The 15,203-nt window shown below is 34.1% G+C and overlaps 1 protein-coding gene across 1 annotated transcript; it reads left to right on the forward strand.

Annotated features, from left to right (window-relative positions):
* The first annotated feature begins 10,568 nt into the window (after positions 1-10,568).
* LOC109149855 (ethylene-responsive transcription factor ABR1-like) lies at positions 10,569-12,761 on the forward strand. Its single transcript, XM_019297875.1, has 2 exons — positions 10,569-11,379; positions 11,813-12,761. The coding sequence occupies exons 1-2, from the start codon at positions 10,848-10,850 to the stop codon at positions 12,583-12,585; spliced, it is 1,305 nt and encodes a 434-aa protein (XP_019153420.1). The 5' UTR covers positions 10,569-10,847; the 3' UTR covers positions 12,586-12,761.
* The last annotated feature ends 2,442 nt before the right edge of the window (positions 12,762-15,203 follow it).

Consider the following 15,203-nt stretch of genomic DNA (forward strand, 5'->3'; position numbering starts at 1 on the left):
TTGATTAATTAACCCGAATAAAAGAATAAACGTAACAAGTATTAGGATTAAACGATAATAGGGGTGTAAATATTGGTACGAATATAGTCACGGGGACTGATATTGTATTAATCGTATGAAAAATTCTATTACAAAGGTATAGAACGTGTAATAACGAGACAAGTGTGTAATTAGGACATGAGATGCTTGATTAGGACACTGAGGCGTGCTTTTATACTCCATGTTGTCCCAACAACCTCGGAGGACACGGGAGGAGCTGTTTGGACCGCAACCGTCGCCGCACGACTCGCTCCACGCAAGAACTCCTTCACTTGGCCGAGCACAGGGCTCGGCCAAACAGCCGGCCGAGGAGCAGCCGACCCCGAGGGTGCAGGTCCCTCGTGGTTCGCCCGGTTCGCTCCGAATCCGTCCGTAATTATTCCATCAGTAGTTATGAATAAGAAATTTAGAGGTGTTAAAAGAATCTTCGTGGGAGTTGAGGAGTCGTTTTCTGATCGATGCATCGCATGCACGACAAAATCCTTGACTTCATTGTAGAATTTAACAAAAGTTGAAATCGAACTGTACGAGGATAAATTTATATATAGACGTGCAAAGTTGTCCATATATGATATATATATCTATAGCAGATGAGATAGGCATGCAGAGACAATAATTCTGTATTTTCCCTTTCCTTTTTTTTTATGCTTTTGAATATGTATACAAACAGTACTAAAGCCGTTTTCCATTTTTTTGTTTATTGAAGTGGAAAAAACAGACAAAAGAGTGAAGAAAATAATGTTTTTAATTAGAAGCTAAGCTTTCACATCATGAGATCCATTGAATGAAACTCATTTTTTTTCTCAGTTTGTGGAATATAGTTCTTCTCTCTGATCTGCTGGAAAATGCCAAATTGCTTACTTTAATTTTTTTGTGGAAATTAATGGCTTGCATGCATGAATGCTTTGTGAAAAACACCACTTTGATAATAATTAAGTCTTTTGTCTTTATCAAGAGAAAGACGGAAGAAAACAAAGTGTGAGCCCATCAAATATGCACTAAAGTGCAGTCTGTTAGATCTAAATATGATCTAACCATACAGAGTATAATCTACGAGAAACATAATCTTGTAATTGAGGGAGCAGAAACGGTGTATTGATCTCCAGTCATGATTGATACCTTGTTATGTACTAAAAGAATTAACTCCAATGAGTTAAATACAGTTACTAACCTACAACAAGATTTTAAATTTTAACCTTATAATGAAAAAAACAGGCGATAACGTTGACAGAACATTCATCAAATAAAATATGATAATATACTTATATACCATCCAGTCATGATAATAATTAAAGTAAAAACCATAGTGGTTCTTACACTTGCTATCTCGTTTTTCTTGCTAATGTAGTACTTGATTCCTTGTTTTTCATTACTTTAAGTCTTTAACCTAGCTTTTACTTTATATTGTCGGTGAAATTTCCAAGTTCTAATAATTCCTTAAACAAAACGGAATAATTAACTTAATTACCATTCCTAAACCAGACATGCTACATTAAATCATGCTAAAATAAAGTGTAAACCCCACTAGTTTCAATGGGTTCTTGGTGGAAAATGTTGAATTCCGCCAACCCCAAGCGGGTCTTCTCACTCGCACGCATAAGTATTGCATGACAGGTAAATATTTTTAAATAAGAAATTGAGAGTGAAAACTCGCTCTCATAGGATTTAAATTATGATTTTTGTATTTTTTAATAAAATTTATGATGGTTTCCGGCGTAAACACTATTTCAACCTGAGGGTTGATCAATTTCAAGGGATTCTTAATTGCCACTTGGGAGAAGAGAGACCATAATGTAATGTTGAAAATGACATAGAGATAAGCTAGATTAATGTTCAGCTAATTACTTAATTAAACTTTAATTGTACTTCTTGCAGCTTGCCTAATCAAAGCTAGCTAGTAAAATTTTTAAAAATATATTACACTTTAGAATATGATAAGATGAAATGAGTAATTAATTACAAAAAAAAAAAAAAAACAATTATAATAAACATTAAAGTGACTTTTAAACTCAAATTTAGTGAATCATGCATCTACCTTTCTTGTAAAGGAACGAGATTAGTGTAATTTGTCCCTTAAACATCAAATCAACCAACAGGAATTTGATTTAATTATAAAGATAATAAGAGTCATGAATCACGGCAATTCTTATTTCACTCAATCTATGGAAGCAATATATTTAAATTTAACTAAACATTTAAATTACGGCGGACTATTTTTTATTTTTTGTTATTTTATAGTAATGCTAAATTCCCTTTTGATGCTGCCTTACTCGATTATTTTATTTTATTTTTTATTTGATTATTAATTAGATTTTTAAAAAATTATAGTAGGGTCGAGTATTTAAAGTGTTCTACCATTATGTTAGTAGGGGAATATTAAGAGGAAAGTTTATAAAAAAAATTATTTTTTTAATAAGACAAATGTGTTGAGCACTTGAGTAATGTATCAATTCAAAGAGCTTTACATTCATATATTGAAATATGTATTTTATCTTACTTTATTTAAAAATTAAATTGTCAAAGTGTATTGGGTGCTAGAGAGACAATGAGAGAGCCCATGAAAGTAAGGATGAGATGACGTAAATATTTTTAATTAGAGGATTGACATGATTAGTTTGGATGTGTCGGATCATAGTGTATTTTTATGGGAAAATCAATGGTTAGATCAATATAGATGATCTATACATTGCAACTAGTTTTTTTTTTTTTTTTTTTTTTTTTTTTGGATCTTTTTATAATGATGATCTATCTATGTTATACACTTTTATTAGGAGAAAAGAAAAGATAAATAGGGAATCATGTGGTAATCTTGGATTAATTTGATGTAAAGTATTGATTAATGTTGGAATGATGGTGCGTTAGGTCTAATAGGGTAACTTGCATGCTTATTTAGATGTCCAATCAATCATCAAAGGAAAAAAACTGGGAAGAAACAACAAAATGGAATAATAAGTGAGGTGAATCTTGGCACTTCCGATTTGACTCTAATTATCATTTGTGTAGTATAATTACTATTTTTGTTGCACGGGCATTTCTTCTTTTACCCAAACAATGATTACCTTTAATTTGTTCACTCAAAATTTCAAAAGATCGCATATTTCATATATTAGGTCAAATTAATTACATTAGTTGGGTACATTTGAGAGTGTCGAATTGAAATGTATAGTATCATTTTGTGCATACCGCATTTGATATTTTTAGTAGTATCAAAAAATTTGGTTCAAAACTATTTAATGTAACGTACCTTTATAAGTTGAGATACATATAATCTCGATAAACATCACATTGTGATATTCACCATGATAAGTATCTCAATCTCACTTGACACTTTGTCGCATTACAATTTGGATTGAGCCATGAGGTACATCGTGACTCTTAGGGCTAATTCTTTGAACCTTGTATTACGCTGCTGATGTGTTGTGATGCCGACCATGATGCTCCACGCTAGGTTTCTAATTCTTGGCTTCGCGCCGACATCTATGGTCATGATGTTGGTCGGGATATCCAATCTTTAAAATTTAGTCTTCCATCTAACATCTCACTACTCACCAACCTTATAGTTACATTAGCAATCCACTCACTAACTGTTCAGAAGTTCAAAACTATTAAATTGAAGATAAATATTCTTCACATATGTGTTAAGTAATACACTATTCATCACAAGATTGCGCCATATATACAAGTATATGACTGTTTGTTTCACTCAATATTTATGATTTAATCGATGTATTATCTTAACTTAAATAATAATGTCAATATAATTTGATATGAGTAATACACATAAAATTATGGTCATATATAATATTTGAATTTGTAGTAGTTATCTTAATACAAACGATATATATAATTGACTTTTTCAAATTTAAAAATGTACCTATTAAGCTATTATTATACAAAACTATTTTAAACTCTTAAACTAACAAAAAGGGGAAACAAAAAAAACAATATCGAAGGTCGCAGAATTATTCAAATAAGATGTGCCGGAGCCTTGCATCGTACATACAATTAATACATCGAATCTTTGTGGAAAACATGTTGTAACGTAACCTACTAATCTTCTCTTTTTCTTAATATTAATTGCTTAATTAAGCTTTGACTGTTTTTAAATTTACAGGAAAACTCGTTGTTGTAGCTACTTGAAAGTGTGCTCAAGCTCTGTTAATCGATAAATTAGACTATAGTTAATCGATCCAAATAAAAAAGATCAAAGACAACTCTTACAAAAAGTTAAACTTGAAACATTATGATTACAGGTAGATCAATTCAAACCAATTTAACTGAAGTTGCTCATTCCAGTACAAATTAAAATTATTATAAAAATATTTAGCTTTCACTTTTGATTATAGAAAAACTTGACTCATACTAAATATTTTTTATAATAGCTTTATTTATGTTATAGAGTGTGTCTAATCAAGAGAATCACTCATATATATATATATATATATATATATATATATATATATATATATATATATATATATATATATCTTAGTTATTTGTAAATTGTCAAATTTTATTATAAATTAATTAATTTTTGGTTGTGATTCTTGAAAGTAATAAATATGATACATACATAATGCGTATTTTAATATAATTTTTGAATTAAACTTAAGAATATTAAAATATTAATCAAAATGTAGTCAAACCCTTTATACAAAAGAGTAACAATATTTAAAAAAAAAAAAAAAAGTATTTACTTGATGGCTCCATTGGTTAAAGAGCAATATATTACATACTCACAAATGTCTCATCAAATGGTCAAAAAAATCATAATGGTATTTTAGATGTGTACGTAGTTGTTTCATTTTCTCTATTTTCGAATTCTATTTTCACTTTTAATTTATCTAAATTGATAAGGGTATTAATTCCACCAAATGACAGCAATCAACTCTAATGAATAGTCATTTAGAATCGTCAAAATTGCTTTTGCCTGTTAAGTCAGTTGTCTCTCCCTTTATATAAATAGTGGTGAGTTTTAATTTTGATCGACCATAAAAATGCGGGTTTTAGAAGCCCATCATGCTTGACCCGTGGGCATAGACAGAGCAGACTCGGTGGATCATCTACTAGCCCATCCATATTATATATATTGTTGAATATTTGGATGGAAATGGTTAGCCTCAAAATATATGAATTCATACAATTAATATATATACAATTCATATATATACACACACATGACACAACCCCTTTAAAAAGTTTCAAAAGAATTGGATTAAGGATTTAATTTTTTTATTAAGGAAGAAGAAGAAGTGAGTAGTGAGGCGTGTGGAATGGGGAAGTAGTGGGCCCAGAGCCTATTGTTTGAGCCAACCTAACATGACACATAAAACCCACCTAGGTTTACAAGACAAGCCCACGTGTGCATCAGGAAGCGTTGACCCTGGCCCACCTTGACCAAATCTCGTCCTTATCCCTTTCTCATTCAACACCCAACAACGTATTTATACCACCTTTTTCAACAAACCTACATCTCATAAACTTTATGTATTTCCAAACTATAATACATATAAATAATAACAATAATAATAATAATAATAATAATAATAATAATAATAATAATAATAAAAGCATAACGAAATCGCCAATAAAGATTGATATATTGTTGAGTTTGACGACTAAGTTATGTGTCATCTATTATGGACTTCGACTGAATTGGAAATAGAGTTTGTTATACTATGGACCAGGTTCCACTTTAACAGGTGGACTCTTATCTTTAACGAAGTATAAATAATGTATTTTTAATATTAGAATTATGAATTTCTAGAATATAAATTGTGTACATAACAATTATAGCAAGGAATTTGTGAATATTATACAGGGTCACCAAATCTTAATATTTAATATTGTGTGACTGCAGTATTTGAAAGAAATTGTGAATACAAAACAAAGTATTCAATTATATATATGTTAACATTGTGTGTTCGTAGTATACAAATTGTGAATTTTTAAGAAGTAAATTGTGAACATTTAATATATAAATGATAAATATTTAGACCTGAGTCCACCTTATTACTATGTTGATCAGATAACACCGAAAATATGATAAGACATATAACAAACTACTGTGTTGATCGGATAACATAGAGAATGATAGTCTTTCGTTTGGCTTATAAGTGTATAAAGACCCTCTGGATATAATACAATCGTTGTTGACGATAATTGATTGTGTTAGCGTGACTTGACGATCATTTCGATATACGAATATAATAAGTAAAAAATATTAGTATAAAAGTCAATGTATATATACCTTTCTTCTCTATTAAGCACATAAGAATACGGCACATGGTTCAAGGATAAACAATATAATATAAATAATAAATATATTTTCTTATTTTCGAGAACTAACAAACATATATAAATATAAAACAATTGGTAAACAAATGGGGCTGATAATTTTGTTTCTATTTGCATTTGTCAAAAAGAGAAAAATTAGCAAAAAATAAAAAATAAAAAATTAATAACTAAAAACAATTGTTCTTCAGTAGACATGCCAGGAAGCAGAGCCATACGTACAGCTTGCAACTGGATGTATTTTATTGGCATTTAGTAATTTTTTTTTTTAATTTTAATTTTTTGGAGATCATATGTTTGAAAGACCCGTAATTTGGCCGTACGTACGGTTTGACCCATCACAACAATGACAATTTAGTAGGGTTTGATTCTCATTTTGAATTTTTTAATGAAATATTTAATTTCCTCTGTAAATTGTGTTCAGTTTTTTTTTTTTTAATCAAGAACATTATTGATTATAGATACACACAACCAGTGTTTTCAGAGTCCGTGTGAACAGATCTTAGTCATTCAATATTTGAGATTAATGGCTTAGATTTGATCAATTATGTAATTGTGCACTTTACTTGCACAGTTCGTGTTACACATATATTATAACTCCTTATCAATCCGATCAGAAATATGAGGGTTACTTTTGCAGCCTAGATTCATAAATATCAAAATTTCCCTGTGGCCTGGCCTGATCTTCTGAGTTGTGGCCATATTTGATGCTCCAAAGATTTGGTAACCTTTTTAGGATTGCATCCATAAATTAAACAGTGCTTACTGGATATATAGCACACAGCAGCTATAGATAGCGCCGCCATTAAATCATGCGAGATTCGATTAATAACGATGAGCGTTACGTTGAACATATTATCATCAGACATGACATTCTTCCACTGCCTCGGAAGAGTCAAGGATTTGAAGAATCATTTGTTTGAATTTTAACACAAATCTCAGCCATCACTACTTGCTCCTCAAATCTATGAGATTAGTGTACAAAACGTACAGTCAAGCCCACTCTAGTCATGGAAAGAACACCCATAAAATCGTCGAGAAGGATATGTTAGTTGAAGAGAACCCCATAGAGATTTAGACACATGTTATTGTTGAGCATATAATCATTAATGTGCAATCTAATTATCAGTTTAGATTTTTAATTGAGATGGAGTACATGTTTCAATTTGATACCAGAGCTAGATCAAAGGTCATGTGTTCGAATTTTGCGACTACGGTCTATGTGTTGTTTGGAACCCACCACACATGAGAGGACGTACTGGGTTGCTAATTTTTTAATAATACAAGACGTTACCAAACTTTTAATTTTTATTTTTATATTTTTGCCTGTTTTACCAAAATTACAGTGGGTAAATGGATTCCTATTTTGGATATGCTTAGATATGAAGTTGGCATTATTTGTGGATCAAATTCAATGAACCGCAAGTTGGGTTTAGGTGGATATATGAAAACGGAATAAAAATTAAAAAATTAAAATAAAAAAGAAGAAAAAAGAACAAAATTCAAAGATGAGCTCTGAACAATCTGATCTGTGTCTCACTCCCATTCACAAAAAATAAACCGACATTCTTAAACAAAAGGTCGTGGAGGTTAAGGAAAGTGCATGTAACTTCCCTACAACTTGTACATCTGTAGTGTGAACATACCACCCTAAGTAGTAAAAAAAAAACACCCAAAAAGAACAAAAAGTAAATATACGTGTTGTGCTCTGCATAGGCCATACTGGCTAAGCTAGTTACCTAATTTGTATGTTACATAAATTAAATATTTTTATTTAGGGAAAATGGCACTTTTCCCCCTGAGTTATATACTTATAGCATTTTTCTCCCCTGAATTATTGAAGTGGCTATTTTTCCCCCTGAAATGTTAAATGGACATATTTATCCTTAAAATAAATATTTCATTTTTTTTCTCCAACAAATTATGACCATAAGTTGGTTCAAACCAAACAAACACTATAGCAACCAAACCGAAATATTCAAATTACAATTTAGAATTGAAAATCGATATTTAGAGTTTATTAAAATCGTGAACCGGAACGGACGGTTCATGTTCCGAACTGAAAAAAATAAAATACATTTATTGTTGAATTTAGACTATTTTAAAATAAAAACTAAAATTTTAAAATAAAGACAGTTAAAAATCGCGAACCGGATCCGAAACCGTCGGTTTACGGTTCAAGATTCAAATTTTTTATACATAATTTTAATAAATTGACATCTAAATATTGGGTTCTAGATCTGAATCATAACCGGAAACTTTTAATTCGATTGCTTTAGTGTCCGGTTCAGTTCAAACCGAACCGTGGTCATCCCTACGTATACGCAATAATTTGTTGGAGAAGTAAAATAAATAAAATGTTTACTTTAAGGATAGAAATGTCAATTTAATATTTCAGGGGGAAAAAGCACCACTTTTAGAATAATTGAGGGGGCTAATGTGCTTACCTAAATAATTGAGGGGGAAATAGTGCTATAAGTATATAACTCAGGGGGAAAAAGTGTCTTTTTCCCTTTTATTTAATTTGATACTAATTAATTAAAACATGGAATAAAGTGTCAAATTTGCCTTCTTTTAAGTTTAGCAAATAATATAATTGTGTTATGGACTTGTTGTAGGTATTAGAAAAGGATTATAATTTTGTTAAATAAGGTGAGAATAAAATTTTAATTTAAATTCTATTTTTAATAGACAGTAATAAAATTATTGAAAAATTTTATTATAGTGTTTGGTATATATGATAATTGAAAAGAAATAAGTAGTACAAAGATCAAAATGTTTGTGTACTTGTAATTTTTAGGGAAAGGTGTAAGATTATTAGGGAAGGTAATTTGGTCCTTAGTACATCCCAAAATTTCTTCTCATGTATTATGGAATTACAATTCTGCCCGCATGGGTAGCTCAACTGGTCATAGAGGTGAAACTTTGGAAGAATGACCAGGGATCGAGTCTCACCAGCGGCAATGTGGGAGCAACCTCTCAAAGTGAGTGGGGCTCCTTGTGCGCAGTGAGCACCGGTCTAGCCTCTATGGTTCATTTTCAGCTGAGTCACCATAATTTACACGGCTCCTTGTGCGCAGTGAGCACCGGTCTAGCCTTTATGGTTCATGTTCAGTTGAGTCACCATAATTTACATCCTCCCAAATGCTCTGTCGGGCCGGGGTGTGGGGGCCAAATGCTCTGTCGGGCCGGGGTGTGGGGGGCCCTTCGGGTTGGGGTTCAGCATATTCCTTAAATTTATTTGAGGAATTGCAATTTCTCTCAACTAAACTCTAGAATTTTATACATAGAATTAAGTGGGAAGTGAACTCCAATTCTTCTCAACCAAACATGTCATTAGTGTACAAGTATTTGAGAGGTGTAAGCCGCCACTTAAGATACACCCCGCTATTTATCTCATTCACTAGTGTTCAAGGAATGAACGGCGGGTGGCCTTAAGTTTTGGATTCAAACTGATGGATATATTATGAATGGAGCCGGGCCGACCCGAGAAGACGGAATCTGGGAGATTCAACCAGACCTGAGGCCTCGGGGTTGAGCCCCGCGCACAAGCCCCGGGTCGCCTCAGCATGAGGCCTAGGCAGCCGACCTCGGCCGTGTTGCCCGGTCTCCGGACCAGGCTCGGTCAAAACGGGGGAGCCCCTGATTTAGGCGGGCAGTTAGGAGGTCCATAGCTTGTATAAAAGGGTCCTCCTTTGTCTGATTAAGACACGTTCACTATTTTACACATACTATTATCCTAATCCAGCCTTGTAATAGCTTATTAGCGATATTTAATACAATATACTGTCCTCGCGGCCGTGCAATGACATCGTTTTACTTATTCTATCCTTTCATTATTTACGTTCTTAATCGGTTTGATAATTTGGGTCGATCCTGAGTAATTAAATTCATCACAAACATATGTAAGTGAGTTTTATAACAGATAAAATTTCAATAAAGTACTTTAAGCTGGTAAAATAGTACATACAAATAGATTATTACTCCGTATAACTTTATAGTTAAAGATACAATTGCAATATTTATAAAATTTATGACGCCAATATGACACTTTTTTTTCTTAAAATATATATAGTAGATAAAATTTATATGAATAGAGTTATCTCAAGTATTCTCGTCCAAGAAGTAATCATATATCTGTTGCGAGAAAGAACTAGTTTTTTTAAAATTTAAGCTAAGGGAGTAGTATACGTCGTTCCAATTTTAACAACTGTTCCATTGACGGCAGCTTCCGCTTCAACTCTCAACTTTCCCCACCTTTTATATATCCTTTTCACTCGGATTTTCTGTAAAAAAAGAAATAAAAACAAAAAACCAGAGCTTAGCTAGCTTTGCTTCAACAACTTGCATGTTCATAAAGCTCAGAGGAATTCAACAAGAACTTATATTACTGGTTTGAAAGGTGACAGAGTCTTTGAATATAGATTTCCCGGCGGAAATCTTGAAAGGGCAGCCGTAATTTTCCGAGAAAAGATCTGGGTAAGCCGTGATTTTTCGTGTTCTTGGCTGGGTACATGTGTTTGTCTATAAAGGTGGCGAACCGAAAAGATTCCGGCGGATATGCCAGGTTTCCGGCCACGGGCAGCGGGGAAGAAGAGGCTTCGGCTTCCGCTTCGGCTTCGGCCGTGGAGGAAGGCCCTTCCGAGTCCTTCGACGAAATGATTCGGCGGGAGATACAACAGGAGGCGGATTACCTGTTATCGGCGGCGGCTGCGCCGCCGCCGATGTTCTCCGGGTATGGACAGTCCGGGGAGATGTCGGCGGTGGTGACGGCCCTCACGCAAGTTATGTCCTCCCAGAGGTCACCCGGAGAACAGTGGAGGTTTGGCGGCGCCGCCGCTGCTCCTTCCTTGGGCGGCGTGTATTCCGTCAATTCGCCGTCGTCCACTTACTCGTCGACGAGCTCCAGCTCCGGCGCCGGTCAGAAACGGAGACGTGAACAGGAAGAAAGTGTTACTCAGCTTCCTGAACATGTTCAAAGGGTTTATGGAGGGTTTGGAGACTTTAGAACTCCGGCAGAAACTACCTCTTCCTCTGTTAAATCTGGTATGTATAAATTTCTCTTCTTTCTCCAATTCTTCATCACTTTCTCAATCTTTCAATCTTCAATTCACACAAAATCCCAAAAAATTTATCTTCTATTCTTACAAATCTTTATCTCCAATTTCATCCCAATGAACAATTGTTTTATAGACATTTTAAAATTTTCTGTCTCAGTCAATACGATCTATAAAAAATTTTATAGTTCAATCGACCATGCAGATTGACATCTTAGAATTTTCTTTACTTTAATCAGCATTGCTGATTGACATCTTAGAATTTTGTTGGTTACTATATGTTTTGGTTAATTTTAAGGATAAAAGTTTGTTATTGCATGTGTTATAAGGAAGATGAGAACATGGTTTTGTGACATTTCTTGACTTTTTATGTCTCTTCAATTTGTACATATCTTAGGTTTTGAGGTTTAATGTTTTTGCAGAGGAAGGTGCTGGCATTGTGGGGCCGCCGCCGGCGACCGTCGGCGCCGCTACGTCGGAAGTGGGGACAGCTTCGGTTGATCAAGAAACGGGAGAGAGGAGGAGAAGATACAGAGGAGTGAGGCAGAGGCCGTGGGGGAAATGGGCGGCGGAGATAAGGGACCCACACAAAGCGGCGAGAGTTTGGCTGGGGACGTTTGAGACGGCGGAGGCGGCGGCCAGAGCCTACGATGAAGCCGCCCTGAGGTTCAGGGGAAACAGGGCAAAGCTCAACTTCCCGGAGAACGTGCGGCTAATGCCGCCGCCGCCGCAGCCACGGCCGCAACAGGCGGCGGCGACGAGGATGCATGCGGCGGTTTCCGGCGCCGCGCAATTGCCGGTAATCGCTCCTCCACGGCCGCCGCTAATGCTCCAATCTCAGCCGCACGCGGCGGTTCAAGGCGGCGGCTCTGGTGTCTCCGGCGACTACTGGGAATACTCGCAGCTGCTCCAGAACCCCGGCGAGCTTCTCAGCCAGCAGCCAAGAAGCTTGCTAGAGCAAATGTACTATGCGTCATCAATGGCGGTTTTGCATTCCCATTCAATGCCTTCGTCATCCGCCGCCTCTGCTTCACCCTCCTCCTCTTCTTCATTTCCCCTGCTCTTCTCCGCCGCCCAACCATCAACCCAATCCAGCTTTTTCCGGCCACCGTCCACTCAAAGTCCGCCTACAAGTTCCAATTTCCGGCCACCATTCTGGACTAGCTCTGCCCATTATCCCCCCTCTTCTAGTTGAACTTTAAACTTCTCTAAAGGCCTCTTCTTTTTCCCTTCATACAAAAAAGATATAATTTTTTCCATTTTATTATGAAATATTTTCAATTCTTTGGGAAAAGAATTATAGGAAGAAAAAAAAAAAAACTGATATCTTAGAGGTTGATAAACCATAAAAATTCCTAATTGCTTAGCTTACACCTATTTCATACAATTATTGGGTAAATTTATGCATTGATTCTTAGCTTGTTTTAATTTTTAGTTTTATAAATTACTTAATAGTTAATACTGAAATATGACTATTTCGATTATTGTTATTCGAATCATATTTTATTTAGCATTATATTAATTAATTTGTGACGAAGTCAGATTTGTTATTAGTCTCGTAATATATATAAATCATGCAAAATATAACACTTAAAATGTATTTATGTTCTATTAGTTAGGTTAACTAGATGTACTATTCTTCTTTATATATATATATTTTTTGAAAGGCTATTCTTTTTTATATACTTGTAATAAAATAAAGATCGATCTAACTCGATAACTTAGGTTATCAGTAACTAGACACTTAATGTAATTATAAGATTAATTAGGTTGATTTGAGCCGAAGTTAGACCTAATAGTCTGAATTTGATTATTAGTTTATAATATGAGTTTTTAGTAAAATTAATATTGAAAGATATAATATGATTTCCAAGTACAATTTATATTGAAACAATGCAACTAGGTTAGGCACTATTGTTGTCCTGATCTAAAAAGTGGCATCTCATGATGTTATTTAGGTTTCTTAGACACACAGTTTGGTACTGAGGATTTGATGTTTTTGGCCTTTAGGAAACCCAAACCTCAAAGAAACTTGTGGAAGCAAAGCCATTCAACCTGTCAAGTTGGTATGATATGTGTTCCCTTTTTCTGCAATTTACAAATTTTTGCCTTTGGATTTTTTTAATGGTTGTTTTGAACTTGTGGTCTTATCCCTATGTGAGCAATTAATTAAGGTTGAATTGTTTTTTTCATGGTCTTATGCGTGACAATTAGATTTACGTATGTACTTGTGTGTAATATTTTATAAGGTAAAGTCCCATCAAAGGATTTTTCTGTGTACGTAATCAGGCAATTATGCTTATCCTAATCTAGTGTTAGTGGAAGTCTTTTGGGTAAATGCCCTTTCGCAATCGTTACCATAATCTCTAATTAACCTTTAAGGTTATATAAATGAGATAAATTACGAGATGTATGAGATAGAGTTAAGAATTTGACTTGTAATTTTATGAAGATATAGTTATTTATAGGCTCGCCTTTTGTCACTGTGTCATAATAATGTAGGCCTTGGTAGGCTACGCCTACCTTACCAAATGGTAAGTTTTAGCGGGATCCACACCCACTGGCCAGCTTCGATAGTATTATCTACATGCCTTTTGCCAGGTTGTTTCATTTTAAGCATATATTATTTCTTAGTGATACCAATCCAAGGGGTGTGATTGAGTGGAAATGACTCATTTATCCTTAACTAAAGGTCAAGAGTTCGATCATTAGAATAGTTATCTCCAGACTAACTGTAGCACTCAAAAGATATGCCCATACCAACTGTCCCACAAAAAAAGATACTACAATAATTAGTCATTGTATCCGACGATGGAAATCCTGGATAGACCAGAAAAAATTTGTTAGTGATATATACCAAAAACCTATCACCTCCTATCCAACTATCCAAGTAAACAATTGAATTAGAAGTTGGTTCAAATTAAACATCATATCAAAAGCCCTCTTTCTAAATAAGGCTTCGTAATACTTTAACACCAAAAAGAATTAATGAACTAAAAAAGTAATTTGGTGGGTGATGTGATATGGTTTAGCACAAAGTACAAGGTGATGCATAATTGATAATTACATACGGATTAGTATGTAGATACTAGATAATAATAATCCCATGATGGATGGATGGATGTTTGTTTATGTTGCTATCTTTGTGACGTTAACCTGTTTGCTCTTTGGTAGCGTAGAAGAATGAGATTCTGCGGGCGTTGTTGTCACCTTTGTCTATTTTATTTTATTTGCACAACATTTTTCATTAATAATAAAATTAAAATCTCTTTTGGATAAGACACTGCGGAGTATACGAGGGACAAAACTATGCACTCGTCAATTTTAGTAGTCATAGTTTATACATGAATCATATATGGTATAAATTTCTTTCTTTTAGACCGTCACGAGGACGAGGTGTCACTCTAACCATAGAAAGCACTTTTAAGTATGTATCATAGCATATCAAGAGTGAATTTTGAACTCCCGACCTCTCTTAACGGATAAGAGTGTACAGTCATTTATGTCAACCAAATTGGTTTAATTTGTTCTACTTTTAGTACGTGCAACATGTTTAAAAGCCCTTATATGCATACAATAGGCTAAAGTCGCCTTTGGAGAACAATTAACCTGATTGATCAATCTAAAAAAGTTAATAGCTTTACTTAGTTGGCACTGAATTATATAAAAAGGAGTTGAGAGCTTGAATTGTTTTCACTTGAAGCGAGTTCTACTACATGTACTCCTTGATATAACGAATTCTGATAAGTTATTTTTTTCGTGTGAATCCTAATATAAGTGTCTACATCAAAATTTAGTGTGTAAGAATAGAAG

Source organism: Ipomoea nil, unplaced genomic scaffold (assembly GCF_001879475.1).
Source record: "Ipomoea nil cultivar Tokyo-kokei standard unplaced genomic scaffold, Asagao_1.1 scaffold2159, whole genome shotgun sequence".
NCBI classification, from domain to species: Eukaryota; Viridiplantae; Streptophyta; class Magnoliopsida; order Solanales; family Convolvulaceae; genus Ipomoea; species Ipomoea nil.